The 21,106-nt window shown below is 40.9% G+C and overlaps 1 protein-coding gene and 1 gene segment (V, D, J or C); both read left to right on the forward strand.

Annotated features, from left to right (window-relative positions):
• Positions 1–447: 447 nt before the first annotated feature.
• Positions 448–21,106, forward strand: part of LOC115140646 (uncharacterized) — a 42,043-nt gene continuing 21,384 nt past the window's right edge. Inside the window, exons 1-2 of the mRNA XM_065026988.1 lie at positions 448–1,124; positions 1,211–1,543. Coding sequence (XP_064883060.1) covers positions 1,088–1,124; positions 1,211–1,543 — 370 coding nt within the window. The 5' untranslated portion in view covers positions 448–1,087. The remainder of the gene's footprint in view (positions 1,125–1,210; positions 1,544–21,106) is intronic.
• Positions 11,040–17,504, forward strand: LOC135574720 (T-cell receptor gamma chain C region C10.5-like). The segment is given in 4 exon segments: positions 11,040–11,436; positions 12,734–13,036; positions 13,364–13,459; positions 15,711–17,504. Coding segments are annotated over 4 exon segments (558 nt in total).

The raw sequence follows: 21,106 nt of genomic DNA on the forward strand, positions 1-21,106 counted from the left end.
TTTTCAAACATGATTTATAGGGCTATGCTTTTTCACCATCTTGTGGTGAAAGACACAGGGGTGCAATGTCAGTATTGAAAGAGCAATATGGAACTTGTACATAGAGGTCTCCATCAAAAGATAGGAGGACCTTGAACAAGGATACACCTAGAATTGATCACTTAGCTGAGTAGTATTGATAAATCTGGTACAAAGAAAATAATGGTTGAATTTAGACAGTGAATGGGTGCCTCCATAATATCAACTTTCTCCCTTCATTGAATACGTGGGCATTGGCTAGTGGCCTTTCCACCATATTTCTTTCAAATCAGTGAAGGAAGTGAACAAGGGCACACTTTGGGAGGAAGGAGAGATAATATAATTGGAACATAGCCCTTGTCAACAACCACAGGAAGTGACATCAGATTGGAGGAGCAGTTAGTGACAGTGTTTCTCCCTCACATCATCTCTGCTCGATCTAAACACAATTATCTTCAGATTCAAAAGAAGGGATCTCAGAATCATCATAGAAATGTCTCTAAGCTCTGTGGTCATTCTTTACTCACTTTGTTGACGTACTGTATATTTTCTTCTTACAATGCACCCTAGTCGTGGAGCAACTGGAAATGACTGGCAGAAAATAGTGTCTCTGTCTGAATTTAAGTCTATGATTGATGCATACATTGTGGACACATGTAATTACTTTAAAGTTTTGCAGTCAATTGTCATTGCAGTCTCAGTGGCAGATATAATGGATTAGGACAGAGTGAGAGGGTGTCTCCTTCAGCTGCAAAGACAATGATCAGTGTACAACGCATGTCTACTGGTACAAGAAGAAGGAGGGAGAACATTTTACCTTGATTCTTGAGCTGCGGAAGAATCAAGCTGTGAATTAATGAAAAAGAAAGTGTTTTGCACCACCGGAAGTGACATTGTCAGAGGAACTGTTTGAGACGACACACTCCAGCTGGTTTTTCACCTCTCATCTTCATAATCAACTATATGATCCAAACCATAGTTCAGTAAAGATCTGTTAAATCAGTCTCATGTTCAGTGTTATTTATAACGTCTAGCTTTTCAATTCCCCAAATCTTAATATTCACTGAACATGGACTGTGGTATAATAATATTCTCTATTTTTCTGGGTAAGTGGTTCATCAAACCTGTATCCATATATTTGAATATAGTAACTTTATTGTGATTTTCTTTGTGATCCACTTCTGTTTTACAGTGGCTGCTTCAGGACAGCGGCTACAACAGGACCAGATATCAAAGACTATGAGAGAGAAACAGAGTGTCTCCTTCAGCTGCAAAGTTACTGGTCGGTGTTTGGGTAACCTGGTCCACTGGTACCAGAAGAGAGAGGGTGAACCCTTTACTTGGATTCTATACTTTGATTTTGATGACAATTCTATCAGTCGTGATTCCACTCATCCTCAGAGAGCAGATTTCACTGTTGGGAGGGAGTCTGACACCAGTGAGCTGAAGATCCAGTCAGTTAAAGTGTCCTATTCTGCCACCTACTACTGTGCCTGCTGGGACTCGTCAACCCACAGTGAGAACTGATCCACACAGCCTGTACAAAAACTCTGTGGTTTAAATCAAGCTTTGAATTCATGAAAAGGTTTCTATACCACAGTAAGAGGTTAGAGTGTAGTGTCTTCTTCAAATCCAAAGTGAATTGCAATTATAAAAGGAATTATAAATAAATAAACAAGATGTCTTGCCAATGAGAAAACAGTATCTAAACTTCATCTTCTTGATGTGTCCTGTATATGTACATTCTGTGCAGAGGTTGGACAGAGTTTTTTTTGCTTTTTAAGTATATATGGGTATAACGGTCTGAATAACTTGTTTACATAAATATTCCGATCGTTTGCTATGAGACTCAAAATTGAGCTCAGGTGCATCGAGGTTTCCATTGATCATCCTTGAGATGTTTCTACAACTTGATTGGAGTCCACCTGTGCTAAATTCAATTAATTGGACATGATATGGAAAGGCACACCCCTGTCTATATAAGATCCCACAGTTGACAGTGCATGTCAGAGCAAAAAACTAAGCCATGAGGTAGGAGTAATTGTCCGTTGAGCTCTGAGACAGGATTGTGTTGAGGCACAGATCTGGGGAAGGGTACCAAAAATTGTCTGCAGCATTGAATGACCCCAAGAACACAGTGGCCTTCATCATTCTATCGTTACATTACCATACCCCTGTCTGCGTATTATGCCCTGAATATATTCTACCATGCCCAGAAATCTGCTCCTTTTATTCTCTGTCCCCAACGCTCTAGGCGACCAGTTTTGATAGCCTTTAGCCGCACCCTCATTCTACTCCTCCTCTGTTCCGCGGGTGATGTGGAGGAAAACCCAGACCCTGCATGTCCCCAGGCACCCTCATTTGTTGACTTCTGTGATCGAAAAAGCTTTGGTTTCATGCATGTCAACATCAGAAGCCTCCTCCCTAAGTTTGTTTTACTCACTGCTTTAGCACACTCTGCTAACCCTGATGTCCTTGCCGTGTCTGAATCCTGGCTCAGGAAGGCCACCAAAAATTCTGAGATTTCCATACCCAACTATAACATTTTCCGTCAAGATAGAACTGCCAAAGGGGGAGGAGTTGCAGTCTACTGCAGAGATAGCCTGCAAAGTAATGTCATACTTTCCAGGTCCATACCCAAACAGTTCGAACTACTAATTTTGAAAATTACTCTCTCCAGAAATAAGTCTCTCACTGTTGCCGCCTGCTACCGACCCCCCTCAGCTCCCAGCTGTGCTCTGGACACCATTTGTGAATTGATCGCCCCCCATCTAGCTTCAGAGTTTGTTCTGTTAGGTGACCTAAACTGGGATATGCTTAACACCCCAGCAGTCCTACAATCTAAGCTAGATGCCCTCAATCTCACACAAATCATCAAGGAATCCACCAGGTACAACCTTAAATCTGTAAACAAGGGCACCATCATAGACGTCATCCTGACCAACTGGCCCTCCAAATACACCTCCGCTGTCTTCAACCAGGATCTCAGCGATCACTGCCTCATTGCCTGTATCCGCTACGGAGCCGCAGTCAAACGACCACCCCTCATCACTGTCAAACGCTCCCTAAAACACTTCTGTGAGCAGGCCTTTCTAATCGACCTGGCCCGGGTATCCTGGAAGGACATTGACCTCATCCCGTCAGTTGAGAATGCCTGGTCATTCTTTAAAAGTAACTTCCTCACCATTTTAGATAAGCATGCTCCGTTCCAAAAATGCAGAACTAAGAACAAACATCTCCAATCGAAAATCAAATCTAGAGTCGGCTTTCTATTCCGCAACAAAGCCTCCTTCACTCACGCCGCCAAACTTACCCTAGTAAAACTGACTATCCTACCGATCCTCGACTTCGGCGATGTCATCTACAAAATTGCTTCCAACACTCTACTCAGCAAACTGGATGCAGTTTATCACAGTGCCATCCGTTTTGTCACTAAAGCACCTTATACCACCCACCACTGCGACCTGTATGCTCTAGTCAGCTGGCCCTCGCTACATATTCGTCGCCAGACCCACTGGCTCCAGGTCATCTACAAGTCCATGCTAGGTAAAGCTCCGCCTTATCTCAGTTCACTGGTCACGATGGCAACACCCATCCGTAGCACGCGCTCCAGCAGGTGTATCTCACTGATCATCCCTAAAGCCAACACCTCATTTGGCCGCCTTTCGTTCCAGTTCTCTGCTACCTGTGACTGGAACGAATTGCAAAAATCGCTGAAGTTGGAGACTTTTATCTCCCTCACCAACTTCAAACATCTGCTATCTGAGCAGCTAACCGATCGCTGCAGGTGTACATAGTCTATCGGTAAATAGCCCACCCATTTTTACCTACCTCATCCCCATACTGTTTTTATTTATTTACTTTTCTGCTCTTTTGCACACCAATATCTCTACCTGTACATGACCATCTGATCATTTATCACTCCAGTGTTAATCTGCAAAATTGTAATTATTCGCCTACCTCCTCATGCCTTTTGCACACAATGTATATAGACTCCCCTTTTTTCTACTGTGTTATTGACTTGTTAATTGTTTACTCCATGTGTAACTCTGTGTTGTCTGTTCACACTGCTATGCTTTATCTTGGCCAGGCCGCAGTTGCAAATGAGAACTTGTTCTCAACTAGCCTACCTGGTTAAATAAAGGTGAAATAAAAATAAAAATAAATAAAAAAATTATATGCATGCGGAAGCCTCTGTTTTGAAACCATTGGATTCAGTTTCTCATTCAGCAATACATTTTATTACTGGGGACGGTCTTAGATCTCCTCATTGTATTCTTTACAAACATGTGGGATGGACCTCTCTGTCTGTAGGAAGAGAGTTGCACAACCTTTTAATGATGTACAATGATTTAAAATGCAGTCTCCACAGAATTGGGAAAATCTGCTTTTAGTTTTTCTGCTCCTTGTGTGGAACAAAATGCAGAATTCCTTGCAACGAGATATTCTGGTGCCTTCCAGGCAAATCAAATTATTGATTGCAGACTTTTACGTTACAGAATGCGATTGCTTTTCTTAAATATATTTAATGTTGTTTATTATGTGTTTTATTATAGTGTTTTGTATGGCTGTTGTGGTTTATGTGTAAATGTATACAGGGCTCTCATGTAAAATAGTTTTACCTCAGTGTGACTCCCTGTTTAAATAAAGGTTCATTCAATTCTTAAATGGAAGAAGTTTGGAGCCATCAAGTCAATGTCCTTGAGTGGCCCAGCAAGAGCCCGGACTTGAACCCGATCAAACATCTGCAAAGAAGTAACTCCCCAAATACAGGTGTGCCAAGCTTGTAGAATCATACCCAAGAGGACGCTAGGCTGTAATCGATGCCAAAAGTGCTTCAACAAAGTAATGACTAAAGGTTCAGAATACTTAGGTAACAGTGATATTTTTTTAAACAATTTTAAAAATCTCTAAACTTGTTTTTGCTTTGTCATTATGGGGTATTGTGTGTAGATTGATGACGGAAAAAAATATTTATTTAATCATAGAATAAGAATGTAACAAAACAAAATCTGAAAAAGTCAAGGGGTCTGAATTCACTGTATACATCTGTTGCTCACAGATACCTTTTAAAAAACTGGAGGTGCGTGGATCAGTAAACCAGTCAGTATCTGATATGACCACCATTTGCCTCATGCAGTGTGACACATCTCCTTCGCATAGAGTTAATCAGGCTGTTAATTGTGGCTGTGGAATGTTGTCCTACTCCTCTTGAATGGCTGTGTTAAGTTCCTGGATATTGGAGGAACTGGAACACGCGGTTGTACAGGTCCTTCCAGAGCATCCCACACATGCTCAATGGGTGACATGTCTGGTGAGTATGCGGGCCATGGAATAACTGGGACATTTTCAGCTTCCAGGAATTGGGTACAGATCATTGCTGAAACATGGGGTGGTTAGTGCATTGGGCCAGTAGCCGAAAGTTTGCTGGATCGTATCCGTGAGCTGACAAGGTAAAACTCTGTCTTTCGGTGTTTCCCGGAGGGCTGTTATTGTAAATAAGAATGTGTTTTTAACTGACTTGCCTAGTTAAAAAAAGGTTATATTGAAAAAAAAAACATGAGGTGATGGTGGCGGATGAATGGCACGACAATGGGCATCAGGATCTCGTCACGGTATCTCTGTGCATTCAAATTGCCATCGATAAATGCAATTATTTAACATAACCTCAGCGCCACTGTGGGGCACTCTGTTCACAACGTTGACATCAGCAAACAGCTCGCCCACAGAACACCATACACTCTGTCTTCCATCTGCCTGGTACAGTTGAAACTGGGATTCGTCCGTGAAGATGAAGATGAAGATGAGTGCCCATAGAATGTCAGTATTTGCCCACTGAAGTCAGTTTCGACACTGACCTGCAGTCAGGTCATGACCCTGGTGAGGACGACGATCACGCAGATGAGATTCCCTGAGTTTCTGACTGTTTTTGCAGAAATGATTCTCTTGTGAAAACCCACAGTTTCATCAGCTGTCCGGGTGGCTGGTCTCAGATGATCCTGCAGGTGAAAAAGCCGGATGTGGAAGTTCTGGGCTGGTGTGGTTACACGTAGTTCGTGTGGCTACGTTGGTTAGAGCATGTTGCTTGCAATGCCAGGGTTGTAAGTATGAGTCCCACAGAGGATAAGTACAGAAATGTATGCACAACCCCTCTGTGAGTCACTCTGGATAAGAGTGCCTGCTAAATGACAAAAATGACAAAAATGTAAAAAATGACAATGTCTGCAGTTGTGGGACCGGTTGACATACTGTCAAATTTTCTAAAAGAATGTTAGATTTGGCTTATGGTAAATAAATGAACATTCAATTCTCTGGCAACAGCTCTGGTGGACATTCCTTCAGTCAGCATGCCAAATGCAGACTGCCTCAAAACTTGTGGCATTGTGTTGTGTGACAAAACTGCACATTTTAGAGTGGCTTTTTATTGTCCCAAGCACAAGGTGCAACTGTGTAATGATCATCCTGTTTAATCAGCTTCTTCAAATCAAATGTTATTAGTCAGGAATAAAACACAGTGAAATGCTTACTTACGAGCCCCTAAAAAACAATGCAGTTAAAAAAATAAAAGTTTTTTATCTGCATTGAGCAGCAGTATAATAACAATAGCAAGACTATGTACAGAGGGGTACCAGTACAGAGTTAATGTGAGGGAGCAACGGTTAGTTGAGGTAATATGTATATGTAGGTGGAGTTATTAAAGTGACAATGCATAGATGATAACAACAGAGAGAAGCAGCGGTATAAAAGAGGGGGGGGGGACCTAGACTTGGCACTCCGTCTATGACTAGGGTGCTGGAGTCTTTGAAACATTTTAGGGCCTTCCTCTGACACCACCTGGTATAGAGGTCCTGGATGGCAGGAGGCTTGGCCACAGTGATGTACAGGGCCGTACGCAGTATCGTTTGTAGTGCCTTGCGGTCAGAGACCGAGTAGTTGACATACCAGGCAATGTGATGCAACCGGTCAGGATGTTCTCAATGGTGCAGCGGTAAAACCTTCTGAGGATCTGAGGACCCATGCCAAATCTTTTCAGTCCCCTGAGGGGAAATAGGTTTTGTCATACCCTCTTCACAACTGTCTTGGTGTGCTTGGACCATGTTAGTTTGATGGTGTAGTGGACACCAGGGAACTTGGTCTGCTTGGTCCTCTTTTGGTCCTCTTTTTCCTGTAGTCCACAATCTTCTCCTTTGTATTGATCATGTTGAGGGAGAGGTTGTTGTCCTGGCACCACACGGCCAAGTCGCTGACCTCCTCCCCATAGGCTGCCTCGTCGTTGTCAGTGATGAGGCCTACCACTGTTGTTCCATAGGCAAACTTAATGATGGTGTTGGAGTTGTGCCTGGCCTTGCAGTCATGAGTGAACAGGGAGAACAGGAGGGGGCTGAGCACTCACCCCTGAGGGGCCCCTATGTTCAGGATAAGTGTGGTGGATGTGTTGTTACGTACCCTTACCACCTAGGGGTGGCCTGTCAGGATCCAGTTGCAGAGGGAGGTGTTTAGTTCCAGGGTACTTAGCTTATTGATAAGCTTTGAGGGCACTATGGTGTTGAATATTGAGCTGTAGTGAATGAATAGCATTCTCACATTGGTGTTCCTTTTGTCCAGGTGGCAAAGGGCAGTGCGGAGTGCAATAGAGAGATTGCATCATCTGTAGATTTGTTAGGGCGATATGCAAATTGAAGTGGGTCTAGGGTTTCTGGGATGATGGTGTTGATGTGAGCCATGACCAGCCTCAAAGCACTTCATGGCTACAGATGTGAGTGCTACGGGTCGGTAGTAATTTAAACAAGTTACCTTAGTGTTCTTGGGCACAGTCACTATGGTGGTCTGCTTTAAACATGTTGGTATTATAGACTCGGACAGGGAGAGGTTGAAAATGTCAGTGAAGACACTTGCCAGTTGGTCATCGCATACTCGTAGTACACGTCCTGGTAATCTCTCCGGCCCTGTGGCCTTGTGAATGTTGACCTGTTTAAAGGTGTTACTCACATCGGCTGCGGAGAGAGTGATCTCAGTCTTCCAGAACAGCTGGTGCTCTTATGCATGTTTCAGTGTTATTTGCATCAAAGGATGCATAGAAGTAGTTTAGCTCGTCTGGAAGGGGGGCAGCTCTCGGCTGGGCCTCTCTTTGTAGTCTGTAATGGTTTACAAGCCCTGCCAAATCTGACGAGCATCAGAGCCGGTGTAGTACGAATCGATCATAGTCCTGTATTGAGGCTTTGCCTGTTTGATGGTTTCTCGCTCTTTGAAAGAGGCAGCTCTAGCCTTTAGCCCAGTGCTGCCTGTAATCCATGGCTTCTGGTTGAGCTAATTACGTACGGTCACTGTGGGGACAATTTCATCGATGCACTTATTGATGAAGCCAATGACTGATGTGGTGTACTGACACCATTGGAGGAATACCGGAACATATTACCGTCTGTGCTAGCAAAACAGTCCTTTCGCTTAGCATCTGCATCTTCTGATCACATTGTCATTGATCGAGTCACTGGTGCTTCCTGCTTTAATTTTAGCTTCTATGCAGGAGTCAGGAGGATATAATTATGGTCATATTTGCCAAATGGAGGGTGAGGGAGAGCTTTGTATGCGTCTGTGTGTTGACTACAGGTGGTCCAGAATTATCTTTCCTCTGGTTGCACATATAACATGCTGATAGAAATTTGGTCAAACGGATTTAGGTTTCCCTGCATTAAAAGTCCCCGGCTACTAGGAGCACGGCCTCTGGGTGAGTGTTTTCTTGTTTGCTTATGGCGGAATATAGCTCATACAATGCTATCTTAGTCCCAGCCTCTGACTGTGGTGGTATGTAAACATCTACGAAGAATACAGATGAAAACTCTCTCGGTAGGTAGTGTGGTCTACAGCTTATCATGATACAGTATACCTCAGGGGAGCAATAGCTCGAGACTTCCTTAGATATCGTTTACCAGCTGTTATTTATCTATCCTGCCGGTACATCATATAACCAGCCAGCTGTATGTTGATATTGTCGTCGTTCAGCCACGACTCTGTGAAGCATAAGATGTTACAGTTTTTAATGTCCCGTTGATAGTTTAATCTTCCGCATAAGTTGTCAATTTTATTCTCCAAGTATTGCACGTTTGCTAGCAGAATGGAGGGAAGTGGGGTTTATTAGATCGCCTACGAATTCTCAGAAGGCAGCCCGCTCTTCGGCCCCTATTCTCTGCCTCCTTTTCATGCAGATCATGGGGATCGGGGCCTGTTTCCGAGGAAGCAGTATATCCATTGTGTCGGGCTCGTCAGAGTCGCGAAAGGAAAATAAATATTCTGCTAGTCAATGTTGAGAAATTGCAGTGCTGATGTCTAGAAGTCATTTTCGGTCATAAGAGACGGTAGAGGCAACTTTATGTACAATATAAGTTAAAAAATAAGTTACAAATAAACAAACTCAATCGGCTGGGGGCACGTCTGCCTTCTACTTCGGCGCCATCTTGGTGTATCAATAGTAACCCTTTGCAGGGGAATTTTGTAGACATGTCTTTGTATTGTGTTTTGAGAATCCAAAGAGAAGAAAATTACTGTTGTAGTCATGATTTTATAACTTTATTATCCCTAGCTGGTTTCTGTCCACAATCTTGTTGTGCTCCATAACTGCAAGGTGTGTCAGCTCCCTCATGCTGGTGTACAGAAAATTCCCCCACTTTGGGGTATTTTCCAAAAGGGCACTGTGTGAACTGCCGAACCACAGCAACCTTGTACAGTAATTGGAGAATAGAACAAATATGGCTGAGCTTGCTTGTTGCAGGGTGCATCATTATGCACTTGTAATTCAAAAGTTATTTGCAAAGTGTAGGTCATCACTATGTTAAAAATGTAACTACTTTGGAATGAAAACGTCTAGGTAGCCTGGCCAGCCAGTGCATTTGTGGCACAAATCATACATCAGTGGCAGATGATGGCTTGGGTCTCTGAGCAAATTTATTTCAAATTTAGTGCACAAATTTGTTTACATCCCTGTTAGTGAGCATTTCTCCTTGGCCAAGATAATCCATCCACCTGACAGGTGTAGCATGTCAATAAGCTGATTAAACAGCATGATCATGATACAGGTGCACCTTATGCTGGGGACAATAAAAGGCCTCTAATATATACAGTTTTGTCACACCACATAATGCCACAGATGTATCAAGTTTTGAGAGAGTGTGCAATTGACATGCTGACTGCAATTGTCATTATGGGGTATTGGGTGTAAAATGCTGAGGATTTTTTTTTAATACAATCCATTTAAGAGTAAGGCTGTAACGTAACAAAATGTGGAAAATGTCAAGGTGTCTGAGTACTTTCCAGAGGCACAATAACATATATCGCTGGTGTATCTTTGTTCCATTATGAATAGATTGGTAGTTGGTGATATGGTGGTTCGATTTAGAATGTAACACTTTGAGAATATGGCCTTACCCTTGCTGTCATTATTTTGTGGATAGAATTGGATACTATATCTGAATCTCAGGGTACTCCATAATCACGTAGAGCAGAACAAAGCTGCTAATGAAAGCAAAATGAAGAACCAGGCAGATCATTTTGCTTGATCAAGTCTTGGAAAGCACGTAGGCTACAACTGTCCACAATATCAGAGAGAGTATGAATTCCCCTCTCACTCCAAGCTGGAAAAGATATTTACTGGTCACCCAAGAGGAGACTGTGATTATTAAACAATGTAAAATGGGGGTGATGATTAATAATATTAACAGTATTTGCAATGACTCCCCATTTAACACCATATTGTAAGCATTTGCGTGATGACAGGGCTGAAGGTGAGCATTGGCTTTTTTTGATAGAAATCATGGAGCCTGTAAGATTAGTGAAGGTGCTGGAGGCAAAATGCAAAGCTGAAAAAGCGGGAAAAAGTTTCTGCACACTTCCAATCAGATGCAAATGTATTTTAATAGTAGCTGAGCTTTCGCCCAGTCAACCTTCATCAGAGCCCAACATAGGAAAGACTAGGAGGGGAACGTGTATCTGCAAGGAGGAGTTAAAGGGACTGTCACACTGTGATCTGATTCACCTTGTGATTGTCTCCAGCACCTCCCGGTGTCGCTTATTTTCCCCAGTGTATTTATCCATGTGTTTCCTGTCTCTCTGTGCCAGTTTGTCTTGTATGTTTTTCATGTCAACCAGAGTGTTTTCCTGTACTCCTGCTTCTATTCTCTTTTTGCTAGTCCTCCCGGTTTTGACCCTTGCCTGTTTTCTGGACTCTGTACCCGCCTGCCTGACCGTGCTGCCTGCCTGCTGCTCTGTACCTCCTGGACTCTGGTTTGAACCTTTTGCCTGTCCTCGACCATTCTCTTGCCTACAATCCTTTTGGATTGTTTAGTAAATATCAAAGATATCTGCCTCCCGTGTCTGCATCTGGGTCTCTCCTTGTGCCTTTATAGGGCCAACCTATTGCAATGAAATGTAAGTCAGAACTCTCTTGTTTCCTCTCAAGTCAGTGATAATTTACATCATACATTTTCATTATCATCACAAATTAACATACTTGTTTAATTGTTGGAGATTTGCTGTAGCATGTGACATAGCACAGCAGTAAGCCTAAGCTGGTTTGGGCAGTGTGTTTATACAATGTAGAAACCTAAGATTCTACAAATAACCTTTTAATTCAATAACAGGTATTTGTATCAACATTTTTGCTTTTTATAATAAACATGTCTTTGCAGTTATATTAGTTTCAATGGCACGTGTGCTTCAGAAGTAGCTAATACAGGCTACACCTCAATTGATTAAAAACCTAATTTCTGGTGCTCCTAATGTTTATGTTGTGCTCTTAACGTTTGTGCTCTTAAGAGCAGTGCTACCAATGGAAAAACGTTGTCAGTAGGCTTCATGTTCCAACTCATTCTGTGTGCGTGCCCCCTCCAGATTTTTTTAAAGCTCAAGAGGTATACTTAGATATGCGTAAAAATATACATTTTTTTTTTACATACTGTAAAATTAAGCATGTTTTGAGTGAGCCCCCTCAGATATTTGGGGTGCATGAGGCCGTGGAACATTTGTATAGCTAACAAGCTCTGCCAAGACGAAGTGAAGACTACTTTTTGTCAAGGGAATTTTCACTGTGTATATACTTTTATTTGGCTCAGGTACGAGACTTTCTGTGACAGGTAAGAGATCCATTCCTCTGATTTTCGGGCAGAATCAACTAAGCAGTAGTCATTAATAATTAATCAGTCCAACATAATTGACCAAACATCCTGCAGTATTGCTACCCAAATATGCACACACTATTTATGATCAACCCATATTAGAAAAAAAAGCTATGAATTTGAACGTTTGTTATTAGCCTGTATAATTGATTATTCAGATTTTCAAGGAAGCCATATGCACAATTTGCAGTATATTGCATGTCCTTAATATTTGATATACACCCTCAGTTAAATGTGTGACCATGTAAAGTAATATGATATAGGGAAGAATGTCAAACTGTTTACTGAGCTAAGAATCTGATTTAAATCATTTTGAATGGTATAATTGACTTTATTGAAATAATATATTCCCTAAACGATAGCTAAGAAAAATCAGTTGGTTTATTTATGCAAGTAATTGTTAACTTGACTATAGACAGTAAAGCTGGATATAAAACAAATGGTGTGGGACATCACGATTCCTTTTGACAACAGAATACACCTGAAGTCTGAACTTGTGTGATGGCTCTTTAAACAAGTCTGTAAATGTTATTATTTCTCTTGAAAACCAGACAATACCCTACAAAAACCCAAAGTGACGGTCTACTCAGAGTCCAACCCTGAGTCGAAGGTGAACATCCTACTATGTCTGGCTGGAGACATGTTTCCAGACTTGGTCAAGATCTCATGGAAGCTGGAGGATAAAAACGGCAGAGCAGTTGAGGTGCCTAAAGCAGAGGGGGAACAGCTGGAGCAGAGGGAGGAAGGGCGGACGACCAGTATGATCATCATTGATAAAGAGAAGATGGACAGGAACAAATACATCTGTTCTGTGGAGCATGAAGGGGGCCCTCAAGATGTTTACATGCTAAAAGGTAAAGCCAGTCATTGAAATAGGCCTACATACTAATGTAAAACTGTTTTATATACGTCATTATTCATTTAATATGTATGTAATATAATTATGAGTAGGTTATTGTGTATTCAACCTTGTCAAATTGACAGGCCTATTACCTTTTCAAAGAAAAAAAGAAAGTATACAAAAATTGGACTCATACTTGGTAATTGTATTGGAATGTTGGGTAGTTAGTCTCAAGTTTTGAAACAAAATAGCCTTTTTTTCTCAACAATTATCCTCGACAGTAGCCTACAGAATGCTCGGGAAAAAATCTTATTCTGATCTTTTTCCATTTCATTCTCAGATAAACCAACTGAAGCTCCGCGAACCACCGTGGCTGCACCAACCTGTCTGTTCAGAAATGACACGCAGCAGTCACAGACTCTACATCTTGCCGACGGTAAAATTTATGTGCATTTCATGCATGGTTCAATGGGTCAATTCAACAATATGGGGGGGGGGGGGGTGTAAGTGGTTGGATAAATTGACCAATTTAGACAGGTATTAAATTTGATTGCGCTTTGTCACAATTGCACCTTTTGGATGGAAAAGGCATTCATGGCTTATGTCTGCTGAATTGAAAATGACCTTTAAAGGGTGCTTTCACATACAGTGCATTCGGGAAGTATTCAGACCACTTGACTTTTTCCAAAATATATTAAATTAAAATGTTCTCTCGGATTAACACAATGAAAACGCAAAAACAGGTTTACATTTATTTATTTTTTACAATGTATTTACGTAAGTATTCAGACCATTTGCTATGAGACTCGAAATTGAGCTCAGGTGCATCCTGTTTCCATTGATCATCCTTGAGATGTTTTTACAACTTGGAGTCCAAGTGGTAAATTCAATTGATTGGCCATGATTTGGAAAGGCACACACGTCTCTCTATATATGGTCCCACAGTTGAGTGCATATCAGAGCAAAAAACAAGCCATGAGGTCGATGGAATTGTCCGTAGAGCTCCGAAACAGGATTGTGTTGAGGCACAGATCTGGGGAAGGTTACCAAAACATTTCTGCAACCTTAAAGGTCCCCAAGAACACAGTGGCCTCCATTATTCTTAAATAGAAGAAGTTTGGAAACACCAAGACTCTTCCTAAAGTTGGCCTCCCGGCCAAATTGAGCAATTGGGGGAAAAGGGCCTTGGTCAATGAGGTGACCAAGAACCTAATTGGTTAGCCGATTTCAAGTTTTCATAACAATCGGAAATCTGTATTTTTGGACCCTGATTTGGCAGATTTTATTTATTTAACAAAAGCGCATTTGCAAAAGAAGCACAGTCGTTACACGACTGTACCTAACCATAAACATCAATACCTAACCATAAACATCAATGCCTTTCTTAAAATCAATACACAGAAGTATATATTTTTAAACCTGCATATTTAGCTAGAGGAAATCCAGGTTAGCAGTCACTTCTCTTGCGTTCATTGCACGCAGAGTCAGGGTATATTCAACAGTTTGTGCCGCCTGGCTCGTTGCAAACTAATTTGCCAGACTTTTACGTAATTATGACATAACATTGAAGGTTGTGCAATGTAACAGGAATATTTAGACTTATGGATGCCACCCGTTAGATAAAATATGGAACGGAATCGGTCGACCTCTAAACCTAATGGTCACTCTGACAGAGCTCCACAGTTCCTCCTCAGTCAGACACATGACAGCCTGCTTGGAGTTTGCCAAAAGGAACCTAAAGGACTCAGAACATGAGATACAAGATTCTCTGGTCTGATGAAACCAAGATTTAGCTGAGCAGCAACGCTCCCCATCCAACCTGACAGAGCTTAAGAGGATCTGCAGAGAAGAATGGGAGAAACTCCCCAAATACAGGTGTGCGAAGCTTGTAGCGTCATATCCAAGTAGACTCAATGCTGTAATCGCTGTCAAAGGTGCTTCAACAAAGTACTGAGTAAAGGGTCTGAATACTTATGCAAATGTAATATTTCAGTTACATTTTTAATCGCAACCTGTTTTTGCTTTGTCATTATGGGGTGTTGTGTGTAGATGGAGGGGAAAAAGGCTGTAACGTATCAAAATATGAAAAGTCAAGGAGTCTGAATACTTTCCGAATGCGCTGTATCCTCTTATGATCCGGATCCTGGAGTGTTTAGTAGCCTACCCTCATCCGTGCTATAAAGCCAAGCCCCCCCCCCCCCCCACTCACTCCTTTGAAATACATTGTCAGTTGCGAATTGAACATTATGAAACAGACGAAAGATATATTTTTATTGGACATTTTTGGGGGAAAGCATGGCTTCCCTTGGCATCTATGAATACATGCCAATGCTGAAACGACTCCTGGACCTGCATGAATAGTGGCTCCAAGATCCAGGACCAGAGTACCAGGTATTGTGATAAAGCAGTGCGAGCCGCATGGAACATTTTTGCCTGTTGTACTCGCAAAATATTAATATTGCTAAAACTCACTAAATGAAGCGGTGCCAACAAAATGCGATTGGGTAGCTAATCTGATCGTGGTGAATAGGCTAAGGGTATTTTAAAGGCATATTTCCTGTTTGCCGAAATGCCATCCACAGAAAATGTTGCATATGTCGGCTTAAAAGGAGAATGTCTTTAAAAACCGCAATGCCTGTAACCAACAATCAGATTGAATCCCGGCCTTACTCTTTTCTCTTCCACAGAATCCTTCCAGTCAACATTTAGTCTGAACCTGGCCTCTCTGGTTTACACAGTGATGATAGTGAAGAGCATGGTGTACTGCTGTGGGCTCTCTATCCTGCTGCACCACAGGAGCTTGGGAAGAGGACCCAGCACCTGTAGACACATTCATTGAAAGGAGACCATCCCCCATGTATGGATAGAATTATACTGGGCGGTAAACAACATGGACTTTACATCCCATTGAGGTGTAACATTCCATTTGTATTGCTTTTATTTTTCCTGCTTTATTTTTTAGATGCTACAATATTGTGAGCCATAGTTTTCCATGTCTTCTAATAGCTCCAACTGCCAAATATGACAATTGCAGCACATTTAATTTTGTATATGGAGTAATGTTACCCTCCTTATGTGGGAGCTACCCACTGCAGACACACGAATAAAGGTTTTCTGGAAAATAAGCAGAGCAAATCTTGAATGTAAATAAATTATGATTTTTATTTAGATTTGGTAAAGTTGCCCTGCAATATGTCAGAGGTAGGCCTAAATTATACTCACAACTTGAATTTAATTTATACAAAATATTTACCTAAATATGTAGGCCCATGAGTTCTAAATCATTATCCAATATAATATGTTGTAACTTGTCTTGTATTGAAGTGTAATTTTTCTCAAGAAATTTGTTTTTCTAACATATTATTTCACATCTTAATTAATGAGTAGGATAATCAATTGTTGCTTTAAATATCTAAATGCTGAGTGCTTATTGAGCATAAAAATTGGGCTATGCGCACAGTCATTTATTGGTGCTTTTTTTTACATTTAATACAATGTTTTTTTATGCAGCTTTTATGAAGAGTAACACAGCCTGCTCAAATTAACCAAGTTGCTCAAAATAATAATATCCTTTCAGATGAGGATGGATTTAAAAAATGCTGCCTTTGCGAATGAAAAGTCACAACAATGGTTCTGCAAATTATTGTAAATAACTTTTTTACAGTTCCTTTCTGCTTTGTATGAATAAAGGCTACCTAATCCCCCCCCCCCCAAAAAAAAAAATATATATATATAACATAGCATTTCTTTACTATAAGATCATCTATTCATATTTGTGAATGTTATTTGATTGAATCTCATCAGAAGTGAAACAATAAAATTGTAAGATCTCCTATTCTCTGTTTTCAACTTGTTTGCTTCAATGTGCATGTACCAACACAGATGTTGAGCCTAGACTCAATAGTGGTCGGAAAATGTGGTTAATGTATATTTGGTTTTCTGAAGAAATGTGAAACGGTAGTTACTGGAAACAAGATATAGCTACCTGCATAACCACAGCTTGAGTGTGTGAAGAGGTAGTTATCCAAAGCTGCTGGATGGTTCATTTTTATCTTGGTCCGTTTTCAGCTCCATTTGTGGGTTCGGCTCCTGCCATCGAATTGAAGAATATGACACCGATGGGAAGACGAGTCCATAATGGTAGCTTACGGTTCCTGCATTTGTAGAATTATAGCCCTATGACAAAACAAGCTTCAGTTTGTGTACTTTTTTTAACCTTGAAACAATCAAATTAAATGAAATCAGGGTTGAATGTTTAGTTAGTTTCCTTTCCAAAGATGTGTTAAAAACAAACATTGTTATCCAAAGTAGTAAATACAGTAGACTTATGTTTCCGTTATGTTATTACCATTTATTCTGTTTTAATGTAACGCCCTAACAAAATGTTGTCTTAATTGCTTTCTTTTATCTACACTTCCCAAAGAAGAACAATATGTGCAAGTGTTACATTTCATTAAAATCTTAAGAAATGCAAAACAGAACTTGCCTATTATACGATCAATAACAGAAATTAATCATAGAATTGTAACTTTCACATATACACTTTATTGAATTGACAACCAATGTAATTCATGATCAAATATGGTAGGTAATTGTTAGGCTACTTTATAAACACACACAAGCTTGTCACTGAAAATTAACTTGGTGTCTTAAAAGGTCAACTTTTTAAATTTACTGTATTGAATAAGAGAGTGCTCTGTTTAGTGGCTCTTCAATATAGAACACTAAGGCCAGGATTAAATCTGATCAGGCTTTGACAGCATGCACCTTTAAAAGGCAACCCAAAAGGTCGCTGTCTGCAACCCCACGGAAATATTACCACAATCAAAAAATCCCCATAACCAGTCAGTTTGAGTTATGAGTTGCATTGAATGCGTCTCAATGCACCGCATCTGTCAATGTTGCACTTCTGCATCTGCGGTGAAAGGTGACAGAGCTAGAGCAGTGTTTGTCAAATCATGAGATGTCCCGGTAATCAGTCTTCTCACAAAAATCGTCTGTAGCGTCCAAAGGCTTCGGCCTATATCCTATTATGAACGCTCTATGGAAAGATGACACTCTCACGAACACAGTGGTGCTCTGTATTTTGTGGTTTCCGGACAGTTTCGGCTACATACCCCTCTGTGGAAAGGTGAGACTCTCACAGGCCCTATAACGACTATATATGGTCACTGTTTAGTGCCAAAAATAAGTGGCTAAAATGTTTCCCGAACTGTGTTACATCTCTCAGATTGACATTTCAAAACAAACGTCTTTCGATTTTTTTTTTGGGGGACTACGTTGTTCCATGTATTGAATCTGTAATTCAATGACTTTCTATTGGCTAATAGCATTAAGTCCAAAATATTTTCTCAATTTATTTTGTTGATACTTGAAGGGGTCTTAAAATAAAAAGCTAAAACCTAAATGATCCTAGGTATAACCTCCTTAACCTGGAACCCTAAGCTATATGGAATTGTTTTATCTCATGGGGACAGCTTACATTTAAGCAATAAGTGGGTGTGGTATATGGCCAAAATACCATGGCCAAGGGCTGCTTACGCACGACGCATCACGGAGTGCCTTGGCCATATACCACAAACCCCCGAGGTGCCATATTGCTATTATAAACTGGTTACCAACATAATTAGAGCAGTAAAAATAAATGTCTAGTCATACCCGTGGTATACGGGATGATATACCACAGCTGTCAGACAATCAGCATTCAGGGCTCGAACAACCGAGTTTATTAGCATTTTATCACGTGTAACTATGACAATGATTTGAATTGGCTGATGTGAATTTTGATACATTTAAACCCTTTCAAATGTATGCAAGTATTAACCACAGAAGTTTTATTACCATTGACACTTTCGTACTCTTGTCATGGTGGATAGAAATGGGGGTGGGAGTCATTATATTTCATTCAAACACAGCTTCTGTAAACCACTACAGGTGGCTGTTAGATGCCAGTGTGAACTCCAAAATCAGTTCATAGAAAAAGTATTCTGTCCTGTACAACATGGAAGACATGTTGAATTTGTACATTGATGCAATTTGCAAAGCTAAATGCAAAGTTTATCAAGAAGCTTCCACACTCATGCCCTTCTTTCAAAATGTCAGTTTAGCAAACGAATAGTATAACACTTCCCAGTGGCTTTAATGGTTGTACTGTATGATTACACAATTTGTTCACTTCCTACAATGAAGAGATGGCAGCCATAAAAATTAAAACATTGTGTCATTGAGTTCCCAAATGCATGCATTTGGACATTTGGACTGTATATAGAGTCCTGGCCAAATGTTTGGAGGATGACACAAATATTAATTTCCACAAAGTTTGCTGCTTCATTGTCACTATGGAATACTGAAGTATAATAAGCCTCAAATGCTTTTATTGACAATTACAAGAAGTTGATGCAAAGAGTCAATATTTGCAGGATTGACTTCTTTTTCAAGAACGCTGCAATCCACCCTGGCATGCTGTCAATTAACTTCTGGGCTACATCCTGACTGATGGCAGCCCATTTTTGCATTAATCAATGCTTGGAGTTTGACAGACTTTGTGGGTTTTTAAGGATTCTTAAGGCTTGACCACATGTTCTCAATGGGATGAAGGTCTGGGTCGTTTCCTGGCCATGGACACAAAATATCCCAATGTTTTGTTCCCTGAGCCACTTAGTTATCAATTTTGCGTTATGGCAAGGTGCTCCATCATGCTGGAAAAGGCATTGTTCGTCACCAAACTGTTCCAGGATGGTTGGGAGAAGTTGCTCTCAGAGAATGTGTTGGTACCATTCTTTATTCATGGCTGTGTTCTTAGGCAAAAATGTGAGTGAGCCCACTCCCTTGGCTGAGAAGCAACCCCACTGTTGAAGGAATTTAATTCCTCTGTTTTAATTCCCAATTAAAACTAATCACTCTGTCAACTCATAAGAATTTGTAAGACCCTTATTTTATAGGAATGGACAGAGCCCGGTCTTAAAAGTCAAGTAACAGCCTTTATTCAAGAGAGTACTGAGTACACACACATTTTACCACAGGTTATAAACTGAAAATGACGTCAGCGTTTTCTAAATGTTCCGTCTCTTCTTGACACTGGTAAAAAGGCTCTATAGCTCTCAAGCCTTCCCTCCTCGCCTAGAGCCAAGGTCAGTCAGTGTAGATAAGCATTCCAGTCAGTCTGATGATATAGTTAATTCATTCGTACCAAGGAACAGACCGTCATTGTTCTAAACTCTTGACCACATACACACACACATTATTTTCAGTACTGGGATCAAGAAAGAAAACTCATACATATAGAGTAACATTTAGTATTCTGATTAGTACATCCTGATTGAAATGTATACATAATTAGTCATTATAGATAAAAATTCCCTTAACACCCACACATGAATGGTCTCAGGATGCTTTAATGTTGGCATGACACTGGACTGATGGTAGCGCTCACCTTGTCTTCTCCGGACAAGCTTTTTTCCGAATGCCCCAAACAATCGGAAAGGGGATTCATCAGAGAAACTTACAGTCCAATCCCTGTACTTTTTTTCAGAATATCAGTCTGTCCCTGATGATTTTCCTGGAGAGAAGTGGCTTCTTTGCTGCACTTCTTGACACCAGGCCATCCTCCAATAGTCTTCGCCTCACTGTGCATGCAGGTGCACTCACACCTGCCTGCTGCCATTCCCGAGCAAGCTCTGTACTGGTGGTGCCCCGATCCCGCAGCTGAATCAACTTCAGGAGACGGTCCTGGCGCATGCTGGACTTTCTTGGGTGCCCTGAAGCCTTCTTCACAACAATTGAAACGCTCTCCTTGAAGTTCTTGATGATCCGATAAATGTTTTATTTTAAGTGCAATCTTACTAGCAGCAATATCCTTGCCTGTGAAGCCCTTTTTGTGTAAAGCAATGATGACGGCATGTGTTTCCTTGCAGGTAACCATGATTGACAGAGGAAGAACAATGATTCCAAGCACCACCCTCTGGCAAAGGAACTTTGCAATTAATTGCAATTCATCTGATCACTCTTCATAACATTCTGGAATATATGCAAACTGCCATCATACAAACTGAGGCAGCAGACTTTGAAAAGTAATATTTGTGTC

Source organism: Oncorhynchus nerka, linkage group LG13, assembly GCF_034236695.1.
Source record: "Oncorhynchus nerka isolate Pitt River linkage group LG13, Oner_Uvic_2.0, whole genome shotgun sequence".
NCBI lineage: Eukaryota > Metazoa > Chordata > Actinopteri > Salmoniformes > Salmonidae > Oncorhynchus > Oncorhynchus nerka.